Below are 24460 nucleotides of genomic sequence, written 5' to 3' on the forward strand. Positions count from 1 at the left end.
TGGAGCTGGGAGAAGGAGCAAGGAGGCGGGTAGGAGCAGGCAGCATTGCTATGGCCCCAGCCTCCCCTTCCCTTGGGGTCTCACTGGGTTTTTTTAGCCTCCCCGGGGCTCCTTCCAGCCCTGCTTGATGCTGCTCTGGGAGCGTTGGGATGAGAGCATGAGGAGCCTGATCCTAACCTCTGGTTGTGTTTTGGTGGCTCTGTTACACAGGACGGGGACTGGGCACACACCATTTATCTACGAGGTGCGGTCCCTGTGGTCCGATGTGGGTGCTGGGACAGCTGGCCTTGTGGTTCTTCATCGTCCAGCTGCAGACTCTGATGAAGTTGCTTGGCTTCCACTCGCTTTGGGGCCAAACGGTGTCGGCAGCCATCGTGGTTGCCAAATCCGTGAGGATGATATCGCCAGAGGTAATGAAGCACCCGGTGCCCAAGCCCAAGAGCTGCTCCTGGGCTCCTCGGGGCATCTGCCATGCCCCCAGGGCCAGGGGATGGATCGTGGTGGAAGGGAAATGTTGCTGGATAAGATTTGTGCACTCGCAGGGGGCTGCTAAGAGGAGGAGCACGTGGAGGAGCAGGAGGGTGCGGCGAAGAGCCCTGAGGAGGCTCGTGAAGAGGCACGTACGCAGCGGGAGATGCAGAGGGAGGTGGGTGTCATGGAAAGCAGAACGGCTGATGGAGGGCCGGGGTTGATTGAAGCTCACACGCAGCACAACCCCTTTGTTCCAAGTCTCTTTTTTGGATGTCCCAAACCCAGGTCCCTGCCCTGTGCCCACCCTGGACCTCTTCAGGGCCTCCCTGATGGGGTTTCCATCTCAAGGGGGTCCAAGGGGAGCCCTGCAGCCCCTCAAAACCACAACCACCTCCTTTCTCCCTGGCAGCTTGAGACTGAGGTGGCTGCGTGCTGGGCAGCCCCGGCGGTACTGGCTGCGGTCGGCGAGGAGAAGGGGCTGCATCTTCTGTGACCAGCGACATTCCCCCTCCGTGCCGACAGTGGCCGTCTCCATGCCTGCAGGAATGCCAGGAGAGGTGCTGATCAGCTCCCCTCCATCATCACCCCCCGCACCTCACGGGGTGAAACGAATCCAATTTGGTAAATAGTAGGAATGCAAATAAACGGGGGTGGTTCTTCACTGTTTCATGCTCCCTCATTCTCCTCCCCGTAGCCACACAAACATCCCAGTGGGGTGTGTAGGGGCCTGGCTGGGATCCCTGGTACAGTGCAGAGGACAAGGGACCCCTGAGGTGCCCTGGAGTGGTGACAAGCCATCAGCCATGGGGGGCTTCCTGCCTCCTGGGGTGTGCTGCACCCACAAACCCTCAATGGAGGGGTGTTGGGGCAGCTTCCCCAAGGGCTTCACTGCCTCCTGCACCGCTCTTTTGTGTGTGAATGTCCAGATTTTAGGGAAGGAGTGGCTTGGGAAGTCCCCCCTGCCCTGACAAATGTCCCTTGGGGATTGCAATAGCCTTGAGGAGGGAACACCCCTCCTGCAGTGCCACTGATGCTTTGCCAGCAGCTGCCCGAACCACAGCAGGTCCCTGAAGCTTCCCCCCCAAGGGACTGCTGGGGACACAAACCACCAAATCCAGCTGCTGTGGGAGCAACGTGAGAGCTCGGCGGAGAGCTCAGCAGTGAAACCGAGACTTTATTGACAGAGTACAAGAGCAGCATCCTAAAAACACCCCCGAGAGTCATTCCAGTAGTGGATGAGGGTCTTGCACACTTGAAGCTGAGCATGGTGGGTCTGCAGCAGCTGAGTATGGCAGAGAGCTGAGAAGAGAGCCCTTCCCTCCCTCCTTTCCCAGTATATACAGCCAGAAATACTCCAACCCCAGTGCATCTGGGTGAGCACAAACCAAAGCCATGAGTGAGACGGGCAGGGGGAGGGCATGCAGGGACAGAGGCTGTGGCTCCCTGTGAGCCCCAGGGGTGTCCAGCCAGCACCCGTGCTGGGTTGGTGCCCTGGGAAGATGCTTGTGCCTCTGTACGGGTGAATTTTGGATGGGGCTCTCCCCACCTTCTGGGTCAGTGATGTGGTGCTGGGAATAAAGCACAGCTCGGCTCCCGGTGCTGGCACCGCAGGTTGTGGGGTAAAATGCCACGTGGGGGCACAAAGACAAGAGGGGACAGGGACAGGCAGGACCAAGCAATGAGGTCTCAGCCTTTACCCCCTGATGCATATGTTAGACATCTTCTCTCCTGCCATCAAAGCATTATATTCCAAAACCACCTCATCGGTGTGCTGGATAATAATGCACAGCTCCAAGCTGGGTGGCCGAACTAGGCACACATGGAGGTCACGCAGCCAGAGATGGAGGCGGAGAGGCAGAGCCAGCACAGAAGACAGCGGCGTTGGCTGGTCAGGCAGCAGAGGAGGGCTGGTAGGAGCCAGCCCCAGAAGAAGAGCAGCTCCAGCAGCACCCAGAGGCACCAGAGCCCGCTCCAGCCCCAGCCATGCTGCCTGTCCTCCCCTCAGCCAGGACAAGATGTCCGCCGAGGTGGCCATGGCGCCTCACAAAATGGCCGCCTTGTTTTCCACACTGGGCCTGCTGCCCTCAGGGAGTACCAGCACTGAAAGTCGCAGAATCACAGAATTTCTTGAGAAAGAGACCTCAAGATCATCGAGTCCAACCTCTGACCTAACACTAACAGTCCCCACTAAACCATATCCCGTCACCAGCAACACGAGAGCTCAGCAGAGAGCTCAGCAGTGAAACCGAGACTTTATTGACAGAGTACAAGAGCAGTGTCCTAAAAACACCCCCGAGAGTCATTCCGGTAGTGAGTGAGGGTCTTGCACACTTGAAGCTGAGCATGGTGGGTCTGCAGCAGCTGAGTATGGCAGAGAGCTGAGAAGAGAGCCCTTCCCTCCCTCGTCCCCAATATACACAGCCAGAAACACCCCAGCCCCGATGCATCTGGGTGAGCACAAACCAAAGCCATAAAAGATGGCCAAGGAGAGCTCATGCAGGGACAAAGGCTGTGGGTCCCTGTGAGCCCCTGGGGTGTCCAGCCAGCACCCATGCTGGGTTGGTGGCCCTGGGAAGAGGCTTGTGCTGCTGGACGCTTCCCTGCCTCTGCCAGCACCCCAAAAAGGGCAGGGCTGACCCCTTGCACAGCCCCAGGGCTCCATTTCTCAATGTCCTTCAAGGAGCATTTGGGGAGCTTCCCACAATGCAGCCCCAGCTCTTTCTTCCCTTCCTGCTGCAGCAGAGCCCCGGCTCCTGCCCCACTGGGCAAAAAGGTCCAAGACCCCCAGCCTGAGTGCCCCACAGTGGCCAGCTGGTCACTGCTACTAGCCCAGGATGCCCAGCCTCAGGGTCAGAGCCTTCCTCCGGACCCATTTCTTTAGTAATAAAGCCAGAAATGGGATCCGTGGAGAAATGCAGCAGAGGAGGGCCAGCAGCAGTGAGATGTCCCCCGAGGCCGTGGGCAGGAGAAGGGCACGGGGCTGGGGCAAGGAGGTGGCGCTGGGCTGGGGGCTGGCTGCCCCCGTGCTTCATGCCCCCAGGAGCTTCTTGACCATGTAGCCTGGCATGCTGTAGAGGAAGAGGGCCACCATGATGAGGAGCAAGAGGGCCAGCACGATTTTGATGATGAGCCACTTGTAGCGGGTACAGATGAGGTATTTGATGGACTTGAGCGGGTTGAGGAACCAGATGAAAGACGTGTCGGGGCGGCTGCCGGGGAAGGAAACGCCTGTTTTCATGGATGCCATGGCCATGGGGAGGGCAGGCAGCATGGCTAGGGGTATGGTGGGCAAAGAGAGGCTCTGGGACCCCCTTCCCTGGGCTATTTTGCATCATTTCTACATCCCCTGAGGAGTAACCCTTCTTCACCTCCCCACTATGCCTCCCTCCCTGAGGACCACCCCACAGAAAGATACCCTACAAGCCCAGGTATCTGCTGGGAGAGGGCTTTCCTACTTACTTGGGTTTTTCCAGGGGGTCAGGCTCATTGCGAGCCAGCCCGGCGGGGGATTTCTCTGCCTCCTCTGCAGTCAGCAGGTGTAGTTCAGCCTCGACTTTCCCCTGCACGGAGAGAGATCTGCTGAGCCCGAGGCAATGCTCCCCACCTGCCTCCTCGAGACATAGGAACAGAGGGGGCCTGAGGGAGCAGAAGAGGCTTTAGGGGATGTTCTGCAAAGAGCACGACCCCCACCACAGAAAACCACCCCCTTCTCCCTCCCCATCCTTACGGTGACCTCCAGCTCATCGTTCTCATCCCTGGCCACAAAGGGCCACCAGCCTTTCACCCGCTTCTGCTTGAAGATCGAGACCATGGGCAGCTCCGCCTCGTTTGTCACCATCTCCAGGCTGCACAGCTTCGACGTCTTGGCTCCCCGGGGGAAGCGGTTCAGGTCCAGCTCGATGGCCCCTGGCAGGAGATGACGGGAAGCAAAGATATTTGCACCCCCGAAATGAGAGACCTTGGTTAAAGATGATCCTGGAAGACTTTTCTGGGAACTCAAAAGCTGACATCTTTACTATGGGGACAGCCTTGGAACAGCAGCAGTGGAAATAAAGGCTCTCATTCTAGCTGCTCTTATACCTAAAGGGGTGGGAGAATTCAAGTTGTGTTTTTGCAGTGTAAAATCCTGCTAACGTTGCATATTTGAATGTGATCGTGCGGGGGGGGGGGGGTATGTTAGGTACAAAAGGGGACAGCGGAAGGTCCTGCCGCCCCAAAATAAGGGGGATAGCTAAGAAAAACATGATGAGCAGCACAAAATCAGGAAAAACAAAAATTATGGGGTCTCTGGGCATGAGAGAAGAAGGGGAAAAAAGGAGGAAAAGGAGAAATTAGTGGTTGTTATATATAATTGTATATGTATGGTATGGGAAGGTGTTGAGTAGGTTCTGAACCTGTAGTACTCAGCCCATGAGGAAATGGGAGGAATCAAGCATCGGGTGATAGGAATATGAGGTTAGGATACACTTTTTCTGTGCATTCCTTCTTGCAGGATGCCTGCCATGGCAATCACGAATAAAAATGCTCCTTCCCTTAGATCTGGCGTTGTTGGCTGCAGATTGTTTTATATATAGGGGTTTGTAGGATCTTGGGGCTTGAGGACCAGGGCTGCCCTCCCAGGCTCTGTTCCCATCTTGGTGTCATCTCACCCCACATCCCCCTGCTGAGGGACCCCTGCCGGCCACCCCATTGCCCCAGCTTACCGAGGAAATCATCAGAATCAACGGAATCATCGGCGAAAATCATCGGAAATCATCCCTTCTTACCGAGGAAATCATCGGCTGAGAAGTGGTCGGCGTCCCACACCTGCAGGGTGAGCCGGGCCGGGATCTTGTACTCGGTCTCGTCCCAGGAGAACATGGACTCCTTTTTGGAGATGACGATCTTCTCCTCCGCCGCCAGGTAGTCGAAGGGGAAGATGTAACGCCAGTTGAAGTTGCCCTCGCCGGTCAGCGAGTGGTAGTGGACGTCCGTGTCCTGCTTGTCCTCCTGCTGGCCCTTCAGCCACCTGCAGGGCCCGGAGGGGTGACAGGGGTGACGTGCCCTCATGGTGGGGAGCAGAGGGCATGGGGACATCCTGCACGTGCAGCCGGGATGTCTCCAGGCCAGCAAGGCATGGATAAACTGGAAAAACCTGGAGCTATAAGCATTGGGATTGGGTTGCTTGGGGTTGCTTGGGGTTGCACACTTGGGGTTGCACTGCAGCAACCTCTCCAAGGGGCAGCATGGGCATGGGGCACAAGGCCCTAGAGGGACCAGTGGGGTTTGAGGGCAAGAAACCCTATGGTCTGACCCCCACCGACTGCAGGTGTCCACAGAATCCCTATTTCACATCTCTTTGAGCCCCTCAGAAGGATTTAGGGTCGGCTGCAGTCAGCTTTGGGGTGGGGTTTGCCTCCAGCAAAGGGACCTGAGGAGCCCAGTTTGGCCAGATAATAACCCACGGCTCCAAGCAGCCAGAGATGGAGGTGGAGAGGCAGAGACAGCACAGAAAACAGCAGCAGGGTTGGTGCTCGCTGACCCCGCACTCACAGCTCCCCCAAAACCCACCCTGGGGTCCCCCAGGTTGAAGTAAAGGGGGGTGGCAGGGGCTGGGCGCGCTCTACCTACCCCCGGACAAAAATGTCGCTGGATTTCTCGCCCGTGAAGTAGTCGTCGTCTTCCAGGATGACCTCGTCTGTGTTCCACACTATCACCCGGAGCTCGTATCTGGCAGGAGGGAGGGAGACGAGGAAGGGAGGCGGTGGGGAAAGGGGCAGGAGAAAGGGGAACCCTCTGGAAGGGGAGGACACCTCCTGGTGCCACCAGTTTTGGGATGTCTGGTCGGGGTGCCCAGGCAGAGGGCTGGGTTGCGGAGCAGCAGCAGAGCAGGGAGAAGCAGGGCTGCCCCCAAACTTTGAGTTTTCCCCACAGATTTGGGAGATTTTCCTTACTTCTTTGGTTTCCTGGGGGAAATATCGGTGGCGGGGCCAGGCGCTGGCATATCCATGGGGAACATGTCCACCCACATCTCCAGGCGACCCTGCAGGGTCGGAGAGGTGCAGTCAGCTCCCCGGATCCCTCCTTGCCCCCAGACCCCACAGCATCCCCCACCAGCTTCTCTTTGGGCAGGATGGGGCTCTCCCCATCCCATGCTGTGGTGGATACGGGGCACCCAGGGGACCCAGAGACTTGGGGTTACGCTCTGAGGACCTGCTCGATGCCCGGCTTGTCGGGGTTGAGCAGCGGGCGCGTCTCCACGTGCTCGGGGACCAGCTTGCAGCCTGCCCGTGGGATGTCCTCCCAGTGGCGCAGCACAGTCAGGGCCAAGTGTTCGTCCGTCTGCTTCTTCTGGCCTGCGAGGGCAGAAGGAAAGCAAAAAACCCTCTTTCCCTGCCCCAAAAGGATCCCAGAAAAAAATGAAAAAATGCCCAAAGCCCTGCTGCCCCCAGCCCTCACCCCCCCGGGGCTGGTACCGTTTTCATCCTCGATCTCCGTGGGGCCGGTGAAGACCCTGTTGGCCACTTTCACTCTTCCTCCTGGCCCGAAGTGCGGCCCGTCCACCTTGCCCTCTTTGCACAGCTTGGAGAGGATTTGCGAGGGCTTCATGGGGTCACGCCAGACGTTATACCCGTGTCTGCAAACAGGAGCGCAGGGGGGCAGTGAGGTAGTGGCAAGACCTGGAGGAAAAAGCCATTTTGCTCCCCAGCGAGGTAAATGCTCCTGCCATGAAGCATCCAGCATTCACGGGGGAAGCATCTGAGGCTCCAAACGTGAAGCCTGAGAGCAGACGAGCTCCCTCTGCACCCCGATCTCTACCCTTTGCTAGCACCTTTCCACCCCGACCCCTTTCCTTTGTGCTACCTCCGACCCCAGTGCACCCTGCTGGACTTTGAAGCTCCGCTTTGCTCCTTCGCTCCCCCACCTACCGAGCCCCACCAGTGCCCCTCAGCCCCTTCTGGTGCCATCGCCCATCTCTTTCCATCCTCAACCCCAGGAAGAGTAAAGGTACAGCACAGACTTTCCCCATCAGCAGCCAACGGAAGAGGGAGATTCCTGCAGGAAACCTAGGCTTGGTGTGGAAGACGAGACAGAGATGGGTCCAGGCAGGAGGGCGGGCAGGGAAAGCTGTGCTCGTACATGGAGTAGGTCTGTGCCACCCCGCACGTGGCTCGGTGCTTGCTGTAGTAGCGGTTCTCCAGGTCGATCTTGGTCTCCCCGATCAGGTCGTCCGTCCCCACCAGGTCCCAGTCGTACACTGCCACCGTCAGCATGGACTCCATGGGGAAGGTGGCCTCGATGTCGAAGGATCTAGGGCAGGGGAAGGCAGATGGAGAGCAAAGAGGACACGCTGAGGTACTGGGCTGCTGCTCGAAGCCACCCGGGGGTGAGGTGGCTCTGTCCCTAGGCAGGAGGTCATTGCTTGGTCTGAAAAACCCCCAAAATTGAGTTTGTGTCACTGGGGAGCTGGGCAATCCCCTCACTGGAGTTCAGGCCTCACGTTTCCTACAGCAGATGCTTAATCGTGATCAGATACAGACACCTAAACATCCTTTACTCTTTGACCATGCTCCTGCTGAAGGAGAAATGGCTGAATTGAGGATGTCTACGTCTCTTGCAATGCGATGAGCCCCATCTTTTAAACCCCAAACGGCTGTGGGATGAACAGGGTGCAGGTCCAAGGGCTCTCAAGCTTGGCTCGGGCTTAGCTCACCCCTTCTGGGTGCAAACAAGGAGTTGGGCAACTCACTTTCCGAAGACAGGGTTCAGCTGCTTGGAGATGTAGTTCTCCTTGTCCTTGATGTCTGTCTTCCCCAGCTTGATGGCGATGTAGGGGTCAGCTTTCCCGTTGATGTCAGCAGGATGCAGATCCGTGGCCTTTTGGGGAGAAAAGAGAGACATCAGCTCCATCCGTGCTGGTGATCAAATCAGGGACAGCCCCAATTTTGGTCCCTGAAACCGGCAGCCCCTTCGTAGCCATGTGGCTGAGCTCTTTGTTCCCTCTCAGCCGAATCACTTGGAATAAACTGGTGGGAAGCCCTGCTGCGTGCTGGGCCAGTTTGTGGCTTCGAGCCGTGGAAGGGAGCTCGGGATCACCCCCTGCTCGTACGCTCACCCGCACGATGTAGACTCGGACCAGCACGTTGATGGGGTCGTTGCTGGGGATCCCCTGGAACATGCCGAAGGTGGGGTCGTACCCTGCCTCCTTGGTGATATCGTCGGGGAGAGGCACTTTGTAGACGCACAGGGAGCCCTGGAGCAAGAGAAGGAGTGCACAGCCTGAGCAGAGCCCTGCTGCCCCGGGAATCGGACCAGCAGGGTGCACGGGCAGGGATTTCCAGGAGGAAAAGTGACATTGGGACAACGAGCCGGGATCCCGTGCTGGGCAGGGGCAGTCCTGGGTCAGAGCATCACTTAAACCCAAGCAGATCATCCCTGTGGATGCTCTGGATGCTCTACCTGGAGCCATCTGATTCCCGGGGCTGCCTTTGGAGGCTTTCCCACCCTGCAAAGTGCTGTGGCTGGGTCAAGGCAAATCGTTTTCTATTTCTATTCCTGCTAAAAACCTTCAGGAGAGAAGCCTGGAGGCAAGGGCTGCCCCGGTCCTGGTCCAGCCCAGCACCCGGACTCACTTTGAACCTCCCCACTATCCTCTCCTCCTCGGTTGCGTTGTCGTCGTTGTCCCCGATCTTCCCACGGAGCAGGTTGAAGGTGTGCAGCCAGTCCTCGAAGTTATCAAACTCTGCTTCCAGCTCTTTGTTGAAGACCTAGAGGATGGAAAAGAGGGGAATCGGGTTAAAAAAAAGGGCTGCAGATAACTGGGACGGGCTCCCATCCTGCTCCTGGCACACTCACCTTCAGCTCGTCGATCTTCTGCTTGTTCTTCTTCTCGGGGAGCTCAGGGGCCGCCTGCTGCTTCTTCTTCTTGTCCTCTTTGGGTGCCTTGGACTTCTCCTTGCTCTTTGCCTGGCCCTTGAAGCCTTTCATGGGAGAGTCATCAAGTTTGATTTCTGAGGCCGCGGGGAAGCAGCGGGGATGGAGGAGATGGAAATGAATTTGGGGGGGGAAGACAGGGAAAGGGGGGGGACTTGATCAAAGTCCTTAAAACAGGAGGAATGTGAAAGCTGACAGCCTGCAGCTCCCAGCCCAGCCCTGGAGCAACTTTTCAAGCTTTTTCCTGTCTTTCCCTGAGCCTGGCCATCGCTGCACAGCATCTCCAGGAGCCCAGGCAATGCCTCGATGGCCTCGATCCGCCAGCTTTTGTGACTGCTGGGCAGCTCAGACGGGGACAGACAGACAGCCACGAGGACGCGGTGTGGAAAGGAAAGGAGGAAGGAATGGGAGTGCCAAGGGGAAATGGATTCTGCTCAGAAGGCAGGACAAGAGTGGTGCGGGATGCAAGACACCCCTCCGGCAGCCCTGCCAGGACACAATTTTATGCTTTTAGGGTACAATTTATCCTATTGCAACATGGAACTGAAAATGGGTCAGAGATCTGGCACTAGAAGCTTGTATTTTTCTTCTGCCTGTGCTAGGCAGGGAGAGCAGAGCAGGACGCCTCCACGCACAGGTAAAAGCAGCCAGGTTAGAGCAATCCCACACCTTTTATCTGGCTAAAACTTCACCTAAAAAGCTGGGGCAAAACAAGAAGTTTTCTTTCTTTAAATCTTCCTGCAGAATGAGGATGGAAAACCCCACGAAGGAGATCTAGAAGCACCGACTCCTTGGCACGCTCAACGCATCTGCGTGGCCAAAGCAACACTTCCAGTGACCTAGGAACTGATGATTGCACAAAAACGCCCTGGGACAGCAGCACGGCTCCCCGCCAGCACCCTGAATTGCTCCACCAAAATCAATCCTGCCTTGGTTTGTATCTGCTGGAAGCATCTGATGCAGCAGAGGAACTCCAAAAGGGGTGCCCGAGCACCGAGAGGAGCCCCGGTCCTTCCCCTGCTGGCCCTGCTCGCCCTCTGCTCACCTTCTGCAATCTCCATTTCTTCTTTTTCCTCTGCTTCTGCTGCGGCTGCTTCCTGCTGCCGGAGTTGCTGGGGGGGAAAAAAGAAGTGAGTAAGGGGTGGGTGACCGCGTCGAGGTCCCTGTGCTCGCTAGAAGTGACTGCCTGGGGGTCGCAGCTCCGAGCAGCGAGCTGGGGTCTGGCAGTGCTGGAGGGATGAAAGCTGCAGGGTGCAGCCTGGAGCTCCAAAACGAGCTCTGTTTCAGACACCCCCAGTGCACCCGCGGAAGGGGAAGCCTGCTCAGCTCTGCCAGCAGGCAAGCAAGGCAAGCAGCAGAGCCCCAAGCCTTTGGAAACTGCTGAGAGAGAGCTGAGACCTTGCCTACAGGAGGCAACGACGTTCCCCAATTCTACCTTACGTGTCTCACCCCCCTGCTCTTGCACCCACCTCCTTCATAGTCTCGATTGAAGCAAAATACTTGGACCACCAGTCCAGCATGCTCTCGTCCGGCTCCTCCTCTTCTACTTCCTCGCCTCCTCCTCCTCCTCCTCCTCCTCCTCCTTTCTTCTTCTTTTTCTTTTTCTCCTTCTCTTCCTCGGACTGCAGGGACGAGGGAAGCAAAGGCAGAGAAGGAGAGGGATCAGGTGAAAAGGAAACATCTCTTGATGTGCAGATCTCTACCCTTGCAGCATCCCAATCCCAGGGAACAGCAGGGCTGAGACAAGCCCAGAAATGCTTCCCAATCTGCAGGTCCCTGCCTTGGCACCCTCTGACAGCCACCCAGAAGGGCAAGAAAAGGGGCACGGAGGGTTGGGAGGAGGGAGGAGGAGCAGCTCCATCACTTACCAAGTCCACCTTCACCACCGCCTCGGAGTTCTGCCGCCCGGCGTGGAAGGGAAGAGGGAGAGGGAGAGCAGGTTAGCAGCGCAGCCGAGTGCAAGCACACACGGGCACACGGGGAGGTGAGTGCTGGTGGGAGACGTTTTTGTCTGATTTGTGTCAGTAGGGAACAGTGCTAGGTGTGATGGGTGTGACCTTCTGTCTTACATACCCTGTATAAGCACAAATCTCAGAAAAACAGAGTGGTTGATGTATATAATTCTTGTATCTTGCAAAGGAATGGTCCAGCAATTTGTGTCAATAGAGAGCTTGAAGGGAAATGTATTTTTAGGCTTTTCCTTGAGGTCTCTGATATCTGGGGGGTTTCAGAATAACTGCTAACTATTATGGCTATTGCACAGGACACTGTGCAAGTCTCTGATATCTGCCCAGGAGATTAAGAAGAAGGGGAAAGCTGAAGGACGACTAAAAGACAAAGGTTGCAGGGGACATTGCACAAGGCTCTGACATCCAGCCAAGTTGGACAAAGGAGAAGGACAAGAGGGAGGAAGACTATGAGCCTTCAGCACGAGAAACCCCCAGAGGGAGCACCGGAGACTGATGCGCATGCTCCAGTTTTGGGTTTGGATTTGGAAACTAATTATAATAACCCTGTTTTTTTAGAAGTAATAATGAATATGTATCAGCCTAGGAGCATAAAAACCAGCTGCTTGATGTAACTGGTGTGCATCTTGGTGGAGCGGAGATTCCCGGCACACCCAGCGCTGTTTTCTTGCCTCTATTCCTTTAATAAATTATAAACTTTGATTATAATCCTATTTTGGGACTGAGCCATTTATAACACCAAGACCCTTCCTTCCAGGTTTCAGCCCAGCCCCGTGTTCTGCAGGACAAGGTGGCTCTCCGTTGGGTAGGATTGGCATCTGGAGAGAGATGCCAGCGTGGCGCTGACACGCGGATACTCACAGCTTCCAGCTTCACCATCGTCTCCATCTTCTTGATGGGAACCTCCGGCTCCATGTTGACAACGATCTCCCCTGTGGGGCGAGAGCGAGGGGCCCCGTTGGCCATGGCCAGGTAGCCTTTGAGATGTTTAGCTGGACAGGGGACAGAGAAAGAGAGAAAAAAAGGAGGACAGTGTAGAGAAGAAACTGAGAGCTCGGGTGAGATCCTGCAAGGGACATGCTGGAGTGACGTGTGGCCACCTTGTTGAGAGAAGAAGAGCAGGGAAAATGAGCACAAACCCTTACAGCTTGAAAAAAAACCAACATTCCTATAGCAAAGAAATGAACAAGCTTTCCTTGTCTCACAGGCATCAGGGGGAGCACGCGGGGAGATCCACAGAGGAAAAAAACTCCACGGGGACTCGGGGCCAGCAGCTTCCCACCCCGTTGTCCCCATCCCCTTCACCGAGAGCAAGAAACATCGAATCTCCTTCTTTGCCCATGCCCTTCTGTTACCCACAGCCGTGCTCCTGGTTACCTGTCATGTTCCAGTGCTGGGCCTTCTTGTCTGGGGGGCGGTAGATGAATTTTCGGAGGGAGCTGACGGCGTGGGAGCCCACCAGGGTGTAGCGCCCGAAGGCTCGGCAGTCCACCACCCTGATGTTCAGGGGCGGGTGGAGCAGCTCGTTCTCCGGGAGGTCCTGGGGAGCAAAGGGAGGCTGGTTAGCAAGGGATGGATGTCGGCTGTGGGATGTCCACTTTGGTGGGTGGAAAAAGCAGCAGGGACTAAAGCAGGGGTGGTTTAGAGCAGCTCAGCAGGGCAGGGAAAGGCTCCCACCGGCTGGGATGGAGCTCAAGTCCCCTGTTGCTGAAGGGGAGCTTGAAAAAAAGGAGCTGGGAGCCCCAGTTTGGGCTTCAGAAAGGTTGGATTTCGGCTGAGGACCCAAGGGTGAACACTCACCACTTCGAACCACTTGACCAAAGTGCTGAAGTTGGGGTTTTTCTTGTAGTTTTGGATGAGGGCGGACTGCACCCCTTTCCCAGCGCACTCGATGTCCACCCGGGGCCGGTCCACCTGCGCCAGGTTCACTCTCTTCAGGTCCCTGAGCCCCCAGAACAAGATCTAGGAGAGGAGGAGGAGGCAAAGCAGGGGCATGAGAGGGCTGCCCTCAGCTTGGAGGACAAAGGAGTTGGTTCTGAGCATCCCTTGGGAGTGTCTGGGACTGGGAAATGAGGTCCTGCGGCATCTCCAGCCAGTAGGGACACCCGCACCCATGGGTGCACTGTGCACAGAGCATCTCGGGCTGTGTTGCCTCCATCTCCACTCTCTACCAAGGCAGCCAAGGGAGGGGGAAGCTGCTGGCCAAACCGAAATGCTCTTTAGGCTCGTTGTGGTGCCCATATTTAAGCCAGGGGTGATCCAGTTGCTGAACATTAAAACCCGGTGCTCCGATGCAATTACCTCCACTCTATATTTGCTCAGCACCGGCCGAATTCCCAGTGGCACCGGCAGGATGGGGCCACGGTCCATGTCTGTGGGGCCGTCGATCGGGGGCAGGTCCGACTTGCCCCCAGGACCAATCTGGAAGAGATGCAGCTCGGATTAGGATCGCAGAACCACAGAATGGGTTGGGTGGGAGGGGACCCTTTAGACCTTCAAATTGGCATCTCAGAGAGCACCAAGACTCCCGTTGGCATCTCCCAGTGATGCTGTAGGGAGATTGGGCTAATGGAACATTTTAATGGGGTGCCCTATCCAGAAGGAAGCTGGGACTCTCTGCACATCATCTCAACCAGTAAAACCGGGCAGGAGCTGCCCTGGTGCTGGCTCCGTAGCTGTGTTAAACCCTTCTAGCTCCTCTCGGATGTACAAACCACCTGCTGGATGTGTAAGAACGGACTGACCCCACTGCCTTCCACCCTCCAGCCCGTCCTTCCCTTCTCTCAGGCTGGGCTTTTTGGTACCTGGAGCAGCTCGAAAGCCGCCAGCAGGTCTCCCGCGGTGGAGTTGCCCCTGTAGATCTGGTAGTACTCCAGCTGCGGGGGGAACCGCGGCGGGCAGTACTGCTCGTCTGACATCTTCACCACCGGCTTGGCAAAGGTGCGGCCCATGAAGTCAGCCTTGCCCTGGGGAGGGGAAGAGAGCACTCGGGTTTGCTGGCCCAGTATGAAGCCTCCCAGCTCTCCCCAGCATGGTCAGATCAGGATCAGCCCCCTGGAGCTGGGACACCAAAGCTCAGCACCAGCTTTCACTGCTGGCTTCCCATCCAGAGGCGCTTCCTAAGGCATCAGCATCTTCAAGTAAGGTGAAGGAGTTGGCCTAGGGCTGGCTTGAGCAGCTACTCTGAAGGGAAAGGCTGATTTAATATCTTCTTGATTCCCACCTCACAAAAACTCTTGCTTCACTCTCCAAAAATAAGCTATCATTTGGTTGAGTCTAAGAGATTTAATGAGAAGCAGAGGCTCCTAGTCCATGCCCTGGGAGATGTGAGGAGACCTTCTCCCAGGGGTCAGGAGAAAGGCTGCTTCTTGCACCCTCTGCCCTATTCACCTTGTCCGTGAGCCAGGAGTGATCACAGAATCTATATCAGAGACATTTTCCTCTGCTGAGTTTCATCTTACCACCGTGTCCTGGTCATAGATCTCGATGACAATGATAGGGGGGTCGTCCCGCATCTCGTGGGCTTCTCCGTACAGCTCCACGTTGTCGAAGACCAGCAGCTGGTCCCAGGTTGGGCAGAGGGTCTCGTTGAGGACCTGGAAGAAAGGGAGAGGGACTTACTGGGACCCTGGGCTGTTGGTCTCAGCTCTCCTGCACCAGGGGCAGCCACGGGGATGGGTTTAGGAGAATGAGCACAGCCCTGTCCTGTCTCAGCCACATCTCAGGCTGCAGCTCCAGCACCTGGCTGCATGAATGTTTTTTGGGGCCAGCAAGCCATGGGGCATCTCCCAAAGCCTCTTCCCAGAAACAAAAAGCCACAAGAACGGGAAAGCAGTCACGAGTTATTCCCACTTCCAGCCCTCCAGGTCAGGAGACGATGCTCACCTCAGTGCATTGGCTCTGGGAGGTGAAGAAGACTCGGGCAAAGGGGTCCGAAAGGCCACTGCTGTCGGCAGCAAACAAACTCCTGGCCTGGTACATGTGGGCTCGCAGCTGGAAAACCTGCTTCTCTGCAACGGAGAGGGGAAATGGGACAGCTTGGTAGGAAAGTCTGGAGCTCAGCCGTGGGGCTCAGCCCGGAGAGCAAGGTCTCAGAGGCATGCTATTGCTCAGGACTGGCACTAATGAAGGAAATTGGTTCAAAACACGATTCCCAAATGGGTGAGGACTTCCTCAGTGCACAGAACAGCAGCTCTGAATGGGGCAGGAGGAAGAGGAGGCACAAATCCCACACCCCAGCTCCCTCTAGGATTCCCCGTGGGACAACTGGAAGCATTTCCCCTTAGCTCCTGGAAGGCAAGTGGTGTCCCATCAGGCTTCCCCTGGTAGGACAAGCTCTTACTGGTGTAAAGGAGGCTGATGGGTGGGAAGGACGGCAGGTTTTGGCCTCTGGCGATCTTCTTCTCCTCGAAGCCACAGGGCAGGCCGCTCAGGAAGTCTTTGCGCTGCTTGTTGAGGCCCAGCCACAAGTAAATCTCCATCTTGGCCTGAACCGTCCAGCCAGCAGGTCCAAAACCCCTCTTCCCAGGTAGCTGGGAATGAAGGACAGAGGAGTTTAGGTGGAAATAAGGGAGGCCATAAAGTTGGACGGACCACCTCTTGCTGCACTCCCCTTCCAGTGGGGAGTACCCCACTTACACCCAGGGATGTAGCCCTCATCAATTGGGATCATGCCCACTACTCTGTCTCATGTTTTATTTTCTTCCTACCATGTTGGCTTCCTCTTTCCAAGACAAATTTCCCTTTCCTGGCCAGCTGGATCGAACACCTCTCTCCTTACAGACATTTCTCACCCACCAGACTATGTAAAACCAGTGGTTTACACATACTAGCAGCACGTTTCCACCATCACTAATGGATCTGTTGTGCCTAGTATTCAATCACCAGCAAAACTGGATACCCAGCTCCCTCATCTCCATCTCCCGTCCTCCCAGTTTGTGCCTTCTCCATCTCCCTCCTCCTGGCTGATGTTCCCCAGGGAAGACGGGCAGGCACCTTGAGGAAGACGGTCTTCACTTTGGCGCAGTCCTTGCCCATCTCCTCGTCCACGATGGAGTAGAGGATGTCCTTGGAAGGGACGCGGGCGTAGGCAATGCGTTTGTTGTTGCTCATCATCCAGATGAAGATGTCGGGAATGGTGTGCTGGGGCTGCGAACACCAGCAAAGAGCCCTGTCGGTGTCTCAGCTCTTTGACCACTGAGGCACTGGCAGGGCTGTAGAATTTTGGAAGGCAATTTTAGCAGATCCTGCAGGAGATGGATGTGCCTTGTGCCACCTGGGGGCCATTGAAATGGTTTTGAGCCTCCCCCTGCAGAATCTTTTCTGCTTAAGCAAAGCTGCTGAGAGCCAGTCTCAGCAGGGTGAAGCCTAGCAGGAAAGAAACTGGGATTTACATTTGTTCTAATTGAAATTGTTATTATTATAGTTTAAATTATTTTATATTAATATGAAGAAAAAGAAGAAGGAGAAGAAGAAGGAGGAGAAGAAGGAGAAGGAGAAGAAGGAGGAGAAGGATAAGAAGGAGAAGAAGGAGAAGAAGAAGGAGGAGAAGAAGGAGAAGAAGGAGAAGGAGAAGGAGAAGAAGAAGAAGAAGAAGAAGAAGAAGAAGAAGAAGAAGAAGAAGAAGAAGAAGAAGAAGAAGAAGAAGAGCAAGAACAAGAACAAGAACAAGAACAAGAACAAGAAAGAATGATGTTGGGATAGAAGACTAAAGATTTTTCCTCCCTCTTCACTCAGTGGCCATGGGGGCTGTAGGGCAGGGGCCATGCCTCCGTTCCCTGCTCTGGATGTTTCCCACCATGCCCTACAGCCTGTTTTACGTTCTGTAGTGGAGAGTCTGAGCCGAGGCAGCCCTTACTGCAGCAAGGAATATGTAGTTGAGCCTGGGAGCTTGCCATGGGAAGTGAGAACAAGGAGGTGCAACGACTACACCTTCCACAAGGGCCAGGAAACCCCCACTGGCTACACCCCACGGATCCGATCTGAACCTGAAAATATCAGAGGAACGGTAATTTTCTGAAGGAAATAAAAAAGATTGTGCTGATGAAGCAACTCTTTGGAAGCACTGTGAGGAACTGGCATGTAATGGTGGATTATCTCTTACCCATGAGCCGGAGTGAGGCAAGAGCATGCTGCTGTGATAAAAACGAGAAGGTTTGAGTCCTGCAGGAGGACAGGGCGGTATCCCACAGCCCTCTGAAGAGCCCTGTACTTTACCAGCTCCCTGCCTAGCCAGAAAAGTCCCCATGGAGATGATTTTGGTGCTGTGTGGACACGTGCCACCTCCTGATGCATGGGGACCTGCACGGTGTCCCCATGGCTGGAGGCTGGGGGCACCACCTTCAGCTCGTCTGCAAGAGGTTCCAGCTCTGTGGCCAGCTAAAACGGGCTCTTAAATTTCTTCTAGCTCTAACTCATTCCAACCAGACAAGCCTGGGAGGCCTGGGGCAGTGTGGAGACGTGGCGAGGCTCCTTGGGCTGTGCGCCGAGGCCCTCCATGAGGCCTGGCTGCTGCCTCGTGGTGCCGTCCTTGTCCCCATGGTCCCATCCCTGTCCCCATGGTGCCGTCCCTGTCCCTCTCACCTCGTCTGCCAGGAAGCGAAGTTTCTGTAGGAAGTTCTGCACCAGCTTCAGCTTGTCCTTCATGGTGTTCTTCTTCACCTGCGACCGCAGGGTCGTGGCTTGCTGGCCCATGTTCTCCTGCGGTTAAAGGAGAGCCCGGGACAGAACAAGGGGCGTGTAGGTTTTCATGGGGTAAATTCATGGCTTGGTGGGATGCAGCTGGCTACAGAAGCTGGTGGCCTGTGCTGAGCCAGCTGGATAAGCCCCTGCTCTTTCTTTTTTCTCTTTTGGATGTCTTTTTGCTTGTTTAACTCCCTTGCAAGCAGCTGGGCTACCAGCCCCAAATCTTTAGGATTTCTCTACTGCTGGAGCAGCTGCACTTTGCAGGGCTCCCAAAAATCCTTTCCAGTGCCCTCAGCTGTTTGTGAACCCATGGGACACCTGGGACCTTTGGAAAACCCAAGTGCTCTTGGGCTCCTCTGTTCAGATACAACCCCCAGCCCTCCGTGCACAGAGAAACCAGCACACCCAGGACCCAAACTCCCCATTGCACTGCCAAGTTCCAGCCCCGTTCCCAAAAATTCCTCATTTCCCTGCCCGGCTGCATCACACTCACCAGCTCCCGCATGCAGGACTTGAGCCTCTCCCGGTCCAGCCTCGTGCGGGAGGAGTGGTGCTGGTCCTTGTCAGCCAACGTCACGAAACGCCTACGGAAAGGGCCAGCAGCATGAATTTTACGGGATCCTGATGGCTCAAGCAGCAGGGCTGCCTCTGTGCCACCAGGAGGTCACCTCACTGCGGAGAAATGCCCTCAATTTTTTTTTGCCCAAGCCACAAGGCAGCCAAAGAAGTGGAAGAAAAAGGAAAGGAAGAAATTCTTTATTGTGAGTGCAGTGAGGCATTGAGCAGGCTGCCCCGTAGAGCTGTGGGTGCCCCATCCCTGGCAGTGCCCAAGGCCAGGTTGGGTGGAATTAGGGGATTATAATCCCTCTGGATTTATGGAATTCTACAATCCTATGGCTAAAATGCTCTCCCATCCTCCAGAGGATGACCAGTCAAGGTGAGGTCCCCCTCCCAGTGCCACAGCCTTGCCCTACAGAGAGCAGGGGTGTGCAGCACACCCCCTTTTACTCACAGGCACCCACTGCTCAGCTCCTCCAGGACCCCTCGCAGCCGGCGCTCCGGGTGCGGCTTCTCCGTCTTGATCATCTCCTGCACGTCGTTGAGCCCTTCCTCCTGCAGCACAACGGGGGAAGCCGTGAGGGGGAGATGGTTCTGGGTGGTGGGATTAGCCCCATCACCCCCGATGAGAGTAGCTGGGCTAGGGCCACCGTTTCTTGGCTGTATGGGATAGGTTTTATCTTTGTGGGTCATTTTTGAACCCTTCTAATCCACTGTCTGCTCTTGTGAGCCTCCACCTGCACTGCACTCATCTCTGGGACCTAGCACCCAGCTCTGTGGCAAGCTGCAGAGTTTTTTGGGAAGCCTGGAAGTGCCTCGTGGCCAACTCAAGCCCTGGCTGCCTCCCTCCCCGACCCGCACTGACCAGCTTGTCCGCAATCTTGTCCATGATGTTGGCGTTATACAGCCGGCGGCGCTGGTCCTGCCACCAGCTCTTGATGTAGATGCAGGGTTTCTTCTCCAAGTAGGGCAGGTGGAAGTAATTCCTGCAGGAGGAGGCAAAAGAAGCGCTCAGTGCCCCAGCCAGCACCAAATTCTGTCTCCTGCCTCTCCTATGAAGGCAGAGCTGTGATGGGGAAGGGGCTTGCAGGAGGTCTGGCTGGGAGAAAGGGGGCTGAGGTGAGCTTCACCCTCAAGGACAGAGGCTCCATCTCTCCCAGCAACATTCCCAACCCCAAATCCCATCCATGTTGGCCATTACCAGGAGGCAACCCCACCCTGTCCCCAGCCAGAGCCCACCCAAACATAAAGCTACTGCGTAAAGCTACTGCAGGTCTTGCAGGGGTCACCCTTAGCCCAAAACCATCCTCTGCTCATCAATGATGCCATCGAGGGGATTTCCATCCAGAAGATGTCAGCAGAGCCCCGTGCTCCGGCACCCAGAGGCTGGAGGCTCTGAGGAAGGGATCGTGAGCAGCTAAATCCAGGCTCTCCAAGGGTATCCCCTCATCCCCTCACCATTTGGTGTTCACCTGCACAAGGAGCTGGAGCAAGGGACCCCCAGGCAGACACCTAAACTGGAGTGCAAGCAGCCCCAGTTCATCGTGGCTTGTTTTGTATCCCAACTGAATTCAGCCAGCCAGTTATTTCTGATAAATAACATCTATTTACTGGTAAAACACGGCTAAAATAATAAAATTTACAGCTGGGGAAACTGAGGCAGGTAGAGCAGAAGCACTTTGTCTGCTGACAACCAGATGTGCACCCACAGACTTTTTTTCCAGTATTTTATTTTATTATTATTATTTTTGCACCCTCCCCTCTCTGGGCGGCCGTGACCTTGTCTAGCTTTTAAGATCCCAAGTGACGAGAAAAACACAGCTTGTCCCAGCACAAATTACCTTCCCTGCTGAAATCCGTGCCTTATCTCTAGATGGATATTGCCTGCCTCCACGTGGTGCCTGTGACATTTTTCTGTCGTGTGGCTAAACAGAGCAAAGAGGTGAAGCCCAGACCTGACGTGCAGTACTGGCAGTGCTCCTCAGGAGTGACCTGGCTTTAGATTAATTTCCTGAACGCATGGAATTTATGTGTAGAGGAATGGACCTATTTTCTGAATGGTTTTTATATCCACTGCCTAGCCTCATCCCAGTTTACCACAGGGTTGGAGCACTGGACAGCCACGAGTGTTGGGTGTATAGGTGGGGGAGAGGTGAATTCAACCCTTTCAAGGGACCTTGAAAGATCATCTAGAGCCCATCTCAGTCCCTTTTTGTGGCCGGGTGGGCACGTCACCTGTCTGTGACCAGCGGCTTCATGGGCTGGGATGAGGAGACGGAGACCATCTCTCCGTCCTCGCCACCTTCATCCTCGCTCGAGTTCTGCAGCAGCTCGGACTCCTCCTCGTCCCCGTCCCCTCCTTCCTTCTTCCTCCGCAGGACGGGCTTGGCCGTGCCATCGATTTGGTTCCCGTAATTACCTCGAGAATAAAATGTGAAATGAAGTCTGGCACGTGGTAGCATGGAAAAGGGGACAGACTCTTGGCTCTGGATCCTTCGTTCCCCCCTCTGAATGCTCCCCAAAACCACCCTCGCCGAAACCCAACCAACCTATCGTGACCTCGAAGTTGATGGGTTTGTCACCAATCTTCCTGTCGATCATGGTGGCTTCCAGGAATGCTCCGAAGAGGAAGAACTCCTCCATCTTCCCAGTGCAGTTCTGCAGGGAAAATCCCATGGATTGGGGTTCAGGCCAGCCCGAGGGATGCCCAGTGCTGGGCAGAGGGGTGCCTGGCCCCTCTCAGCACCCCAAGGGCTCTCTGGAGGTGAGGTGCCACCACCTATGGGTTCTCAAGGACACCCTGGGGTGGCCTGACCCACCTGAGGGGTCTCCAGGCCCTCTGAGGGAAGAATTTCCTCCTAACCTCTCATCTAAATCTCCCCTCTTGTAGTTTAAAACCATTCCCCCTTGTCCTATCATCATCTGCCCCAAAAAAAGTTGCTTTGGCTTCTGTTTTAACCCCATCTTCAAGGATGGGAGTGAGAACACTGGAGATGACCCTCATTGTCTCCAACTCCCAACATCTGAATGATCATAAAACCTGAAACCCTTGCAGGATTTGCTTTCATTGTGCTGGGGGATCCCTAATATTTAGGGCAACAGTAAATGAAATCCTGGGATTTTGACACCGGAGATAACTAAACGAGATAACCAAGACTCAAAACTCTCCACTGGAGGCTGTAGGGTTAGGGGAGGCTTACGTACATCAGCAACTGATGTGGCCTGCTCGACCTGCACCTCGGTGGAGCTGTTGATCTCCGGGTTGCTGGTGTCCAAGATCTCCACAGCAAGGCTCATCAGAAGCCTGGCTCGGAAGGAAACGCCCTCGCCCAGGCCCTCGTTCAGCTCCTGGTGCTCGTCCATCAGGGTGTAGTTGCGAGTGGAGCCGTACATGTTCACCCACGCGGGGCCGAAGGTGGGCAGGTAGCCTGCACGTAGGGAAGGGGGTGTGCAAGGAGGGCACTTTCCTGGTGTGTGCGCAGTGATACGGACTTAAATATGCACGGAGAATTATAGGATCATAGAAACACGAGGTTGGAAAGGACCTACAAGATCGTCTAGTGATGTGCGTGGGGAGAGAGCTTGGGCTATCGTGCTACACCTCTGCCAAAGCAAAATCTCTCCATCTACACCCTGCTTTAGCTTTACCTTTGTCTCCTTCATTAGAGATCTTCCGCAAGTCGATGAAATGGGTACCGATGGCCACGTCGTTGACTTTGTCCGAGTCTCGAATCTGGACCTTGATCCGCTTGCACAAGGGGGGGAACATTTCTGTGAAGATGATCTGCTCGTTCCAGAGAGGCTCGTAGCTGCTTTTTTGCACTGATGTCTTCCCCTGTTGAGTGGGACAAGAAAGGTGTTTGACATTTCTTGGATGTCCGGAGCTCAAAACCCATCACGACCTGAATTCCTCCTTGCTAGTGACCCCCAAAACCTGCATTTTGCCATGAGGCTCCCCCCATAACAGGCTCTTCTCCTCTCCTGGGGCTGCTGCCACCCTATCCTAGTCTGCACAAGAGAGGGGAACGTGGCATGCAGCAAACACGGCGGCTTTGCCATGCCTCTGTGTCGCAGAATCACAGAATTTCTAGGTTGGAAGAGACCTCAAGATCATCGAGTCCAACCTCTGACCTAACACTAACAGTCCCCACTAAACCATATCCCTAAGCTCTACATCTAAACGTCTTTTAAAGACCTCCAGGGATGGTGACTCCACCACTTCCCTGGGCAGGCCATCCCAATTCCTTTTGGTAAAGAAATTCTTTACCTAAAAAAATTTCTTTACCAACCCTTTTGGTAAAGAAGTTCTTCCTAATATCCAACCTAAACCTCCCCTATTTTTTTTTTGTGCCAGGACTGCTCCTGCTCAGGTCACCCCCCGGTACCGCACGCAGCTCCCTCACCTTCTGCCCCGCGAAGACCACCTGCACGTAGGGGTCCACCAGGTCCTTGTTCTCCCCAATGAGAGCCTTCTTCACGTTGGCCATGATGCTGGTGTTCATACGGGGCAGCCCCTCTGCTCGATAGATCTTGATGTAGAAACGAGCCCACTGCCTCTCCGCCGGGACCCCGTCTGGGAGGAGGAGATTCCTGAAATGGCACAAATTGGGCTGGGTGCAGCCCTTGGGTGGCCAGGAGAGGCTAATAATAGGGGTGAGAAGCTGCCCCACTTTCTGAGCACCAGCCCCAGGAGGTGGAAAGAGGGCAATTTCTGCAGCCCTGCGTTTTATTGCTGTCCTGCCTCCACCCTGTTTTGGGATGGGGAGGGATGTTTCGTAAGGAAAATCTTCGAGGAGCCCATTGAGGTGCCACTGGGACAATCTGTGTCCCACCAAATGGTATAAGCATTATTGTCAGTGGTGTCTAGGGGACAATTTTAATTTAATTCATTTTTTAATTCATTTAATTCATTCATTAATTCATTGAAGTTAATTCATTTAATTAACTCATTTAATTTAGATATCTAAAGCAGACCATATTAAAGGGATGTTAGAAGAGCCTTTCCTTTATCATAGTAGAAGGGATGATCATTTTGGGGTGAGACCTGAACTCCACCAAATGCCTTTTATTGGCAGATTTTTTCCTCTTCTGGAAGAAGAAATGAGAGCCGTGGGGGATGATGTGGACAAAATAATTTCTAGAGGAATTGCTGGAGCTGTCCAAGACAAAGTGACATGATTTTTTTTTATTATTTTTTTTTTTTTGTGTGTGTGTGTGTGTGTTTTTTTTGGTTGGGTTGGTTTGATTTTTTTTTTTTGGTTTTGTTTTTTCTTTTCCTTCCACAGCCTCTTTTAGAGGGTCTGTAGGGTGGCAGGGTCCTATTTTCTCTCTGAAAAATAAGCTTATTCGGTCCCTCTGGTTTCATTGCACAAGGTAAGCATGGGCATAAGAGGGGTGATCTGGAAATGCTTCTGTCCTCATACAACCCAAGGTAAAGAGGCACGAAAAGTGCCTTTTTCCCAAGAAAGGCTGTGTGAAGCTGGCTCTGCAAATCCTTACCCTTCGATATCGTCCTCCTCTGTCTCGTTGGCTTTGTGAGGAGTCTTGATGTTGTCACCCTTGCCTACGACGGCGATGTCACACTTCAGGTACCCCTTCAGCCCGGCGGTGAGGTCCTCAGGGTCGGACAGGATGGCCCACTTGTGGTAGAACTGGTGCTCTGGAAGCCAGGGGACAAAGACAGTCACTGTCGGAAGGGAGCACAGCAGGAATTTGGGCTGAAACTCCCAAAAAAATAATTAAAAGATCTGTCTCGTGTTAAAGACAGAGAAACGATGGGATAAACTGTCTGAAGAGGGATGTAGCCTTGAAGTCATTAAGACCTAACGTGCCTTTGACAGATTTCATCCTCACGCAGTGATTTTGGA

General features: G+C 54.8%; 1 protein-coding gene across 5 annotated transcripts in view; it reads right to left on the reverse strand.

Annotated features, from left to right (window-relative positions):
• Positions 1 to 2704: 2704 nt before the first annotated feature.
• Positions 2705 to 24460, reverse strand: part of OTOF (otoferlin) — a 52764-nt gene continuing 31008 nt past the window's right edge. For 2 of the 5 annotated variants that reach the window (XM_068678998.1, XM_068679002.1), the window contains 35 exons: positions 24093 to 24252; positions 22997 to 23183; positions 22242 to 22428; positions 21798 to 22021; positions 21143 to 21251; positions 20829 to 21012; positions 19459 to 19579; positions 19048 to 19148; positions 18529 to 18619; positions 17934 to 18050; positions 16347 to 16499; positions 15694 to 15883; positions 15237 to 15361; positions 14813 to 14947; positions 14156 to 14317; positions 13653 to 13772; positions 13152 to 13313; positions 12729 to 12891; positions 12213 to 12343; positions 11253 to 11282; positions 10854 to 11006; positions 10430 to 10496; positions 9307 to 9461; positions 9084 to 9218; positions 8567 to 8704; positions 8201 to 8328; positions 7591 to 7761; positions 6927 to 7087; positions 6664 to 6806; positions 6405 to 6493; positions 6082 to 6180; positions 5238 to 5479; positions 4199 to 4377; positions 3931 to 4031; positions 2705 to 3680 (listed from right to left, as the gene is read on the reverse strand). In XM_068678998.1, coding sequence (XP_068535099.1) covers positions 3500 to 3680; positions 3931 to 4031; positions 4199 to 4377; positions 5238 to 5479; positions 6082 to 6180; positions 6405 to 6493; positions 6664 to 6806; positions 6927 to 7087; positions 7591 to 7761; positions 8201 to 8328; positions 8567 to 8704; positions 9084 to 9218; positions 9307 to 9461; positions 10430 to 10496; positions 10854 to 11006; positions 11253 to 11282; positions 12213 to 12343; positions 12729 to 12891; positions 13152 to 13313; positions 13653 to 13772; positions 14156 to 14317; positions 14813 to 14947; positions 15237 to 15361; positions 15694 to 15883; positions 16347 to 16499; positions 17934 to 18050; positions 18529 to 18619; positions 19048 to 19148; positions 19459 to 19579; positions 20829 to 21012; positions 21143 to 21251; positions 21798 to 22021; positions 22242 to 22428; positions 22997 to 23183; positions 24093 to 24252 — 4994 coding nt within the window. In that variant the 3' untranslated portion in view covers positions 2705 to 3499. The remainder of the gene's footprint in view (positions 3681 to 3930; positions 4032 to 4198; positions 4378 to 5237; positions 5480 to 6081; positions 6181 to 6404; positions 6494 to 6663; positions 6807 to 6926; positions 7088 to 7590; positions 7762 to 8200; positions 8329 to 8566; positions 8705 to 9083; positions 9219 to 9306; positions 9462 to 10429; positions 10497 to 10853; positions 11007 to 11252; positions 11283 to 12212; positions 12344 to 12728; positions 12892 to 13151; positions 13314 to 13652; positions 13773 to 14155; positions 14318 to 14812; positions 14948 to 15236; positions 15362 to 15693; positions 15884 to 16346; positions 16500 to 17933; positions 18051 to 18528; positions 18620 to 19047; positions 19149 to 19458; positions 19580 to 20828; positions 21013 to 21142; positions 21252 to 21797; positions 22022 to 22241; positions 22429 to 22996; positions 23184 to 24092; positions 24253 to 24460) is intronic. The other 3 variants (XM_068679000.1, XM_068678999.1, XM_068679001.1) reach the window with 3 other exon arrangements.

The sequence above is a fragment of the Anas acuta genome, chromosome 3 (assembly GCF_963932015.1).
Source record: "Anas acuta chromosome 3, bAnaAcu1.1, whole genome shotgun sequence".
NCBI classification, from domain to species: Eukaryota; Metazoa; Chordata; class Aves; order Anseriformes; family Anatidae; genus Anas; species Anas acuta.